The 9,345-nt window shown below is 44.5% G+C and overlaps 1 protein-coding gene across 1 annotated transcript; it reads right to left on the bottom strand.

The window, feature by feature from the left end:
- Nucleotides 1-2,138: 2,138 nt before the first annotated feature.
- LOC109487423 lies at nt 2,139-9,113 on the bottom strand. Its single transcript, XM_019791421.1, has 11 exons — nt 8,916-9,113; nt 7,842-8,027; nt 7,199-7,392; nt 6,491-6,788; nt 5,932-6,105; nt 5,084-5,301; nt 4,593-4,704; nt 4,035-4,140; nt 3,544-3,665; nt 2,762-2,879; nt 2,139-2,617 (listed from the first exon to the last, which is right to left on the bottom strand). The coding sequence occupies exons 1-11, from the start codon at nt 9,111-9,113 to the stop codon at nt 2,448-2,450; spliced, it is 1,896 nt and encodes a 631-aa protein (XP_019646980.1). The 3' UTR covers nt 2,139-2,447.
- Nucleotides 9,114-9,345: the final 232 nt, after the last annotated feature.

Here is a 9,345-nt window from a genome sequence, read left to right as displayed (position 1 = left end):
ACTCAAAGCTACTTGGTTGCTTTCATATTCGGCAGGCGATTTGATGGCTTTTTTGCAAGATTGTTTATCCAACTTGGTGACCTTGTGAGTAAAGAAACTCTTTTCACACATTTAGAAATAGATACACAAGATCAGTGTGCACATGTGTTCTGTACATTTGTTTTTATTGTGTGAAATAGAATAGTCTGTCTTATTTTTTCTGAACAAATTTTGAAAAATACGCTGAAGATATCAAGGACGACACATTCAACCCAGCACGTAACCTTCTCAGCATGTTCTTGAGACAAAAGACAACTGACGCAATGGTGTAGACTAGTTAGCAGATAAAAGCACAGTGCAAAGCCAAAGGTCTCATGGGCTTTGCTGACGGACTCAAAGCTACTGCTTTTATCTAACAACTTCGTTGCTTTCATCTTCAGCAGGCGATTTGATGGCTTTTTTGCAAGATTGTTTACCCAACTTGGTGACCTTGTGAGTAAAGAAACTCTTTTCACACATTTAGAAATAGATACACAAGATCAATTTACACATGTGTTAGGTACACTTTTTATGGTGTGTGTACAGTCTGTCTTATTTTCTCTGAAGAAATTTTGAAAAATACGCTGAAGATGTTAACGACCACGCATTCAAACAAGCACGTAACCTTCTCAACCTTGAGAAAAACGATTGACAATTGACGTTCTGGTGTAGACTAGTTAGCAGTGATAAAAGCACAGTGCAAAGCCAAAGGTCTCGTGGGCTTTGCTGACGGACTCAAAGCTACTGCTTTTATCTAACAACTTCGTTGCTTTCATCTTCAGCAGGCGATTTGATGGTTTTTTTGTGCAAGATTGATTACCCAACTTGGTGACCTTGTGAGTAAAGAAACTCTTTTTACACATTTTGAAATAGACACACAAGATCAATTTACACATGTGTTCGGTACATTTTTTATTGTGTGTACAGTCTGTCTTATTTTTTCTGAACAAATTTTGAAAAATACGCTGAAGATGTCAAGGACGACATATTCAGCCAACCACGTAACCTTCGCAGCATGTTCTTGAGACAAAAGACAACTGACGCAATGGTGTAGACTAGTTAGAAGGGATAAAAGCACCGTGAAAGGCCAAAGTTTTCATAGGCTTTGCTGACGGACTCAAAACTAGCGCTTTTATCTAACAACTTCGTAGCTTTCATCTGCGAAGGCGATTTGATGGCTTTTCTGAGAAAGAGGCAAGATTGTTTACCCAACTTGGTGACCTTTTGGGTAAAGAAACTCTTTTTACACATTTAGAAATAGATACACAAGATCAACGTACACATGTGTTCGGTACACTTTTTATGTGTGTACAGTCTGTCTTATTTTCTCTGAACAATTTTTGAAAAATACGCTGAAGGTGTTAAGGACGACGCATTCAACCGAGCACGTAACCTTCGCAGCATGTTCTTGAGACAAAAGACAACTGACGCACTGGTGCAGACTAGTTAGCAGATAAAAGCACAGTGCAAAGCCAAAGTTCTCATGGGCTTTGCTGACGGACTCAAAGCTACTGCTTTTATCTAACAACTTGGTTGCTTTCATCTTCAGCAGGCGATTTGATGGCTTTTTTGCAAGATTGTTTACCCAACTTGGTGACCTTGTGAGTAAAGAAATTCTTTTCACACATTTAGAAATAGATACACAAGATCAATGTACACATGTGTTCGGTACACTTTTTATGTTGTGTGTAGTCTGTCTAAGTTTCTCTGAACAAGTTTTGAAAAATACGCTGAAGATGTTAAGGACGACACGTGCACATTCAACCACGTAACCTTCGCAGCATGTTCTTGAGACAAAAAACAATTGACGCACTAGTGTAGACTAGTAAGCAGGCATAAAAGCACCGTGAAAGGCCAAAGTTCCCATGGGCTTTGCTGACGGACTCAAAGCTAGTGCTTTTATCTAACAACTTGGTTGCTTTCACCTTCAGCAGGCGATTTGATGGCTTTTCTGAACAAGAAGCAAGATTGTTTACCCAGCTTGGTGACCTTTTGGAGTAAAGAGACTATTTACGCAACCAAATCTTTTATTCAGCTGACGTTTCGGTGACCGTCTGTCACCTTCCCCAACTCCAAGGACGACCTGTATAATGTCCATTGTAGGAACATGTGTATAGGTGTAGGGATATGATGATACCTTTATTGCTCAACAGCTGCGTATGATGCGTATGGCAAGATGTGCAACAATTTTAGTTACTATTAAACCTCCACTACGAAAGACTATGTAGAGAATGTGGTGGAGTTTCTGACACCTCGGCAGTGCATGGCAGCATGATCATTTACGTTATTTTGAAACACAGACGCTTTTAAGACCAAAGGCCATAAGCGCATCTTGTATTCGAAGCCTTTTCAATTCAGCCAATGATGGCTGCTTACAGGTCTAGTATGTACTTGTATGGTACAAATAAACCAGTCTCTGTCTCTCTCTCTCATGCTATGTTGTCGTACTGCGCCAGTGCCAGCATGACAGTGGCGTAGGTATAAGGCTCGGAGGACCAGAAGGGAAACACGATGTCCGGAGCGTTAAATCCGTCAAACTTTGTCGGCGTGACGAATCCGAAATGCGGCTGCACAACCATCTTTTGGTACTCATCAGGATCTGCGAAGAAAGTATGAAATTTGGGAATGAGATGAGGTTTTGAGTAAGAAATGATAGAGCAGACCATATGCGAAAGTAAACATTATGCATCTGCTTTGCAAATGTTACCTTTCTAGTTTTGCGTTGATTTCGGACGGTACGTACCGATGACACCGGAGACCCCCACGATGAACTCAACGTCATCCGCAAGGTCAGCGGTGGGCGACAGAGCCGTGCCGTTCACGTACTGCAGAAAGTTGGCCGGGAACCAGAGAGGCACTGACTGGGACAAACACAAACGGATTATTGCTTGAGATCAACAGTCAACAAGAAGTAATCTCCAAGCAAACCTTTCAGTGGGGAGAAGACAGTATCCAATTGGCCAGTCTGTAACTATTTCCCCACCTGTTGTTACAGACTGGCCAATCGGATACTGTCTTCTCCCCACTGAAAGGTCTGCTTGGAGATTAAACAAGAAGCGTTTTAAGATACACAGAGCCAACTGAAAATTTGTCCAGTATAATCGTTGCTCACTACATGGCGATTAACGTGCGGAAACCCAAAATAAGATATCGTTTCAAATGTCTGTAGCTGGTCACTCCCGTGGCTAGCTACATTCTTTTTAGGCCGATTCTAAAATTTATTCAGCCTGTAAAGGAGCCTGGTGGAGACTAAAATTGAAGACTCACGGACCACCGTTTGTGCGGTCGTGTGGCGTAGCGGCAGAGTGCTGGACTCGAAACCAAGAGGTCCCGGCTTCGAGTCCTGACATGCCACCGAAAGTGCTTGGGAAAGGCACTTTACACGACCCTCACTTTGCTCATGAAATGAGTAGTGTGCGTATTGTCCCCAGTATTGGTGGCGTCGTTAATATAAGTTGAAAAAACTTGAGTGTGCCGTCACCACGTCTTGTGATTACATGTTGGATTATACAAAAAAAGACTCACGGACATCCCTTTGGTAGAGCCGGAGAAGAAGGCGTTGTACGGCTTGTACCTGCCGCTCAGGGTGTTCTTCTCCAGCCAAGACACGGCCTGAGACACCAGGGTCTTCACGTCCGCAGGGGTTTCTATGATGAGATGAATGAATGAATGAATGAATGAATGAATGAATGAATGAATGAATGAATGAATGAATGAATGAATGAATGAATGAATGAATGAATGAATCTTTTTTACTCTCGAATGTTCAAGGTCGAGAAGGGTGAGGGGGGGGTCACGGATTATGCAAAACAACAAAATTATTACATAATATACAGTAAATAAATTGTCCATAATCAGTCCATATGCCATATCAGGGTCCTAAAGCTCCCCCATCGACTGGGCCGCTCTAATATGAGATGGTAATATGAGGCGATAACAATGCGTTTCGAAAATACTAGCAGTGATTATTTTTGTTTTAGATTTAAAGGGAAAAGTGATGTACAGAGTTATTTTACCGTTAATCCACGACAGCCTTTGGGAGGTCCTGTTGAACACTGTCCAGGTCGCCAGGAGTGTGTTTACTGCCTGTGCTGTGCTGAAGATTCGGTCTTCTCCATGGATCTAAAATGGCGAGAGAACTGGAAACTAAACTTCACTGGGATTTGAGCTTGTTTTGTGCTCCATGTCACGAAATATTGCCATAAATATAAACACACACACACACACACACACACACACACACGCACGCACACACACACACACACACACACACACACACACACACACACGCACACACGCACACCAAACTGACCCAAGTATTGATCTAGTGAAGAGACTCTTGTTATACAACCAAGTCTTTTATTCAGCCGGCGTTTCGGTGACCGTCTGTCACCTTCCTCAGGGCAATTCTGACTGAATAAAAGACTGGTTGTGTAATGGTTGTGTAAAAAGAGTCTCTTCACTCAGTGTCTTACCAACCTAATGAAACTATTCACGGATGTCCCAAGAAATTTTCTGAATTTGCTGTTGAAAATCTTTCGTACAATAAATACGTGACGAGGACTTAACCCGACCTTCGGTCTTCCAAAGATGTCCGTGTCTCCGTCTCCTAAGAAGTCGTCGAAGAAGCTACCCTGTCCGCCGTCTGTCTGGGCACTGTTCAGTAGTCTAGGTGTCACATGGTCCCTGTGGCAATATATATAATATACATCCCCGTACATGTTAGTGGAACAAAAATTGAAGAAAACAGATGTCTAACCTGACTGCCTGCCATGCAAAGACAGGAGTGCTACCATCATCTTTGAGATGAAAGAGTGCCTACTACTAGTACTACTACTTCTACTACTACTACTACTACTACTACTACTACTACTACTACTACTACTACTACTAGTGCTACTACTACTACTAGTACTACTACTACCACTACTACCACCACCACCACTACTACTACTACTACAACTACAACTACAACTACAACTACAACTACTACTACTATCCCTACGGACAGGTTACTAAAAGTTTTGGCCGTTATGAATTCTATATTGTGAATGGTCCTACTCACCTGAATGTCGTGGTAAGAATCTGTTGCACATCCCTGACACAGTCGGGGTAGTGTTGCAGCCTGTCCTGGTTGGACTGCAGGAGGAAGAGAGTTCGGGAGGAGTACCACAGGAAGTTGTAGAGAGATGGGTAGTACGTCATCACCAGGTCAGGACGGGTGAAGATTGCCTCTGACGTCACGGCCCACGAAATCATGGCGGTCGTGTTCAGGTAGATTCTCTGTGTGAAGAACCACGATCTCATAATCTTTTCTGTGACAATGTTGTCAGAGCAAGCTCGTCCTTCGTCAGCGAGGCTATGTTTCAGAATCTGTGTTCAAACAACTTTTGAAACTCTTAGTTACTGGACAAAGCTTGATCATTAAAACCCGAGGGGGGTATGAAAAACAGGACTCAGAGATTCAGTGAGTCAGTCAAGTGAGTGAGTGAGTGAGTGAATGAGTGAGTAAGGGAGTGAGTGTGTGAGTATGTGAGTGAGTGAGTGAGTGAGTGAGTGAGTGTGTGAGTGAGTGCGTGTGTGAGTGAGTGAGTGAGTGAGTGAGTGAGTGAGTGAGAGAGAGAGTGTGTGTGTGTGAGTGCGTGCGTGCGTGAGTTCGTACGTGCGTGAGTGTGAATTGGTGAGTGAGTGCGTGGGTGAGTGTGAGTGAGTGAGTGAGTGAGTGAGTGTGTGAGTGAGTGAGTGAGTGAGTGAGTGAGTGAGTGAGTGAGTGAGTGAGTGAGTGAAGGGAAACCTGTAGGTCGTGGTCAAACCAAGTAGACTTCACCACCCAGTTGCATCTTTTGTCCTGGACATGCTATGGCCTTGATTATTTCTATCTTTATAAACTGTGTACTGAGGGTGTTTGTGTACCTGCACGTCGTGGTCAAACCACTTCTCGGGGTTCACCAGTCCCGCCAGCAGAGCCTCCGTGATGCCGGCCAGCGTGTTGGCGGCCACGGTCACGTCCACGTTGTTCAGGTTATACGGCATCAGCACGCCCTTCCCCGCCATGAACATCTCACGAGATTCTGCGAGATTTTGAATCTATAGCGGGCAACGACAATGGATGGACGATACTGAAACTTTTTGTTTTGTAGAGGAACCGTCAAACTCATAAGGTACAATGTTTACGTCTGCTGTGTCTAGCAACTCTTCGTTTTTAGATTGTGTTTTACAACATGAATAGCATACCCTTCTTGTTGGTGGTAATAAGTACGTATATGTGGACACAATATAGCCTTTACCAGGCTTCCGGGGGAGGCGGCTGGAAAGAGTAGAAATAGAGAGCCAAATAGAGAGAGAGAGATAATATAACATGCCAGGGGAGTTGGTCTGCTGGGAGAAAAGCGGCAAACTGTTCTCTCCAGCGGACCAACTCCCCCGGCATGTTATCTCTGATAGAGGCTAGGCACAATAAAGTCCAACTCACCCATGTAGTTACCAAGGTGATCTCGTCTCCTTCCCTCGCCGCCTTTTCTAAGAACGGCCGCATGTAGTAGTACGTTCTGGGGTCGATCGTGTCGGCATTGTTGTCCCCCGACAGCGGGCGGTAGGCGTACGACTTGAGGTGGTTCTGAAGGGACTGGAGGTCCGTGTTGTTGGACGCCCAGGACCGGTAGGCGAGCGGAAAACTGTCCTTCAGCTGGAGCAGCTGGGCGCCGAGACCCAGGTTTAGGAAAGAGTCGTCGAAGTCGGGGGGAATGCGGTAGGCGGCTTCCATGTTTTTCCTGAAGGGAACCGAGATGTAAATGTGTCAATCTAAACATACGTTATGTACAGCTACATTTATTAGTGTAGGCAAAACTTATTCTTATCGATGTCTCTTACTGGAGAAAGACCCGGATCCAGAAAAGAGTCGACCAACTCGGGAGGAATCTTGTACGCGTTCGACGCGTATTTCATAGAAGGAAACGGTATTTGCATGGAATTCTACATAAGAAACCTGCACAAAGAGGATGCCACTTAGAAAAGAAATTCAAACATGTTAAGTCAAGAGGAAGAAAGGTTCAGTGCTTGGATCCATTAAACTTTTAGCTAGTTGTGTATAAGCATGTCCCCTAACCTGTTAAATGTATAACATTATATGTTTCTTTGACACAGAGAAAGTTCAAATATCATAGTCATAGATAAAGCGTACATCCTATTCTGCATTGACACAACGGCATTCCACAGGTCGTCCAGACCCAGGTCCAGAAGGACTTTCTTGATGGTGTTCCACGGAATGTCGTTGTCGGTTAGCTGCGCGACATACAGCAGGTTCTCAGGTGACTGCACCCACACACCTGTCGTCTGGTTGTACACCTGTGGCCAGAAGTCCATGGCCGTCTGACCCTGTAAGTCAGACGAAAGCAATACGAACAACAGAACATACAGGCAGGCCAGCCGCTAGGGGGTTCAAACTAATGTCACTCCTCCAAGACCGAAAGAGCTATCTACCATCCAAACTTTATAACCCTAGCATGTTCAGATCACGAGATATCAAAACCGGAGGGGACTCAAAATCTAATCATACAGCATCTGTCTCATCAACACCTACCCACCTACCAAGTTTCATGACAATCTTAGCCTGCCAACCATTCTTGAGTTATCGGGCTAAACCACGGACACACACACACACACACACACACACACACACACACACACACACACATACAGCACACACACACACACACACACACACACACACACACACACACACATATATATATATACACTCACACACACTTTAGAAACATAACCTTTTTGGCGAAGGTAACAGAACGTACAGGCAGGTTTTTTTAGTGGAAGGTGTTGACGGCGTCCACAGCCAGCTGCAGGCGGCCGGGGTCCGGGGCTGGAGCCGTGCCGTAGGTGTGACTCTCCAGCAGACACGTCACGATCCACAGCGTGGCGAACGCGTTGTTGTCGTACAGACCCATGTCTCGGAGGAGGGAGACCTCAGGCGGGCCATGGAAGTTCACCTTAACCTGTTTAAACATGGAATTACCTCATCGTGAAAGTTCATCTGTGTTGGTAGAGGCCATCAGTAAACAACTTTGAATTGTAATGGCCAACAGAAAAAAATGCACTCAGACAAATTTTCGACTGTACAACTCCAGTCTTTGTCAAGGAATGAACAAACCATCCCTCAACAGAGAGACGGGGGGCGCCACAGACTTTCTGCCTGACGTCACGAAAGCGGTAGATTGCTCATTCCTTAACGAAGACTGGAATTGTGCAGTCGAAAATTTTTGTGTGTTGGCCATTACAGTTCAAACTTGTTAAATAATGAAATTACCTCATAAACTAGAAAGGTAACATTTGCAAAGCAAATGCATAATGTTTACCCTCGCATATGGTCTGTTCTGTTAATTCTTACTCAAACACGTTCATATATATGGTCATACAGGAGTCTAGATCCCTCCTGCTATAAAATTGCAACATGGTGTAACCCAACACCAGTTACCATGGTGACAGACGTCTGGTTCAGGTCATTGCCCTTACGTGTTTGGAGATAAAAAGAAGAAAAAGAAGAAACAGCAAAAACAATATGTTTTCCTATGTTTTTCGGTAAACATACTAAAGCCGGTGTCCTTGTGGCCACTGTACTGTGTTGTGGCTCCCGGCCAAAAGTAGCGCGAAAACATTGTGCTATTGTTGGTGGTGTCGTGTGTCGGCCACGTCAACCCGGAAGTAAGCTCCTCGCTCTCGCCTAGAATTAGCTAAGTAAGAATTAACAGAGCAGACAATATGCAAAGGTAAACATTATGCATTTGCTTCGCAATATTACCTATAATATAATAACATGCTTTGTAAACATAATGCATTTGCTTTGCAAATGTTACCTTTCTAGTTGGTATTAGAACAGCCATTACCTCACTAGAGTACAGTCCCTTCTGCTTGGCTTGTCCGGGTATGACGTCCTCATCGTGTAGCGCCTGTAGGTCTGCGATCCTCCTGTTCAGGGCAGCGATGGTGGATCTGACGTCTCCGTGTACTTGGACCTGCAGGAGAATCAACACACCAAAGCAAACTGCCGAGAGTTTCACAACCACGGTGGATGCGGCGCCCATATTCAGTTGTTGTGTTCCGGAAATGACTTACACATGACCGGTTGACCAAAGATCATTCCTATATGATTGAATCTATCCTCCCATGACTTCTGATTGCATCACACCGATGCCCTTGGACTTCGATCGAACGTTGTCCCGAGGTCAGAACAATGTTTACGAACTTTCCGTGAGGGACGTGACGTCATGAATATGTAATGAGGTTCAGGTAGTGGCTCCTGATTGGCTGACACCA

Source organism: Branchiostoma belcheri, unplaced genomic scaffold (genome assembly GCF_001625305.1).
Source record: "Branchiostoma belcheri isolate BF01 breed outbred unplaced genomic scaffold, Haploidv18h27 scaffold111, whole genome shotgun sequence".
Classification (NCBI taxonomy): domain Eukaryota; kingdom Metazoa; phylum Chordata; class Leptocardii; order Amphioxiformes; family Branchiostomatidae; genus Branchiostoma; species Branchiostoma belcheri.
The sequence above is the reverse complement of the archived record's forward strand: the minus strand, read 5'-3'. Positions and strand labels throughout refer to the sequence as shown.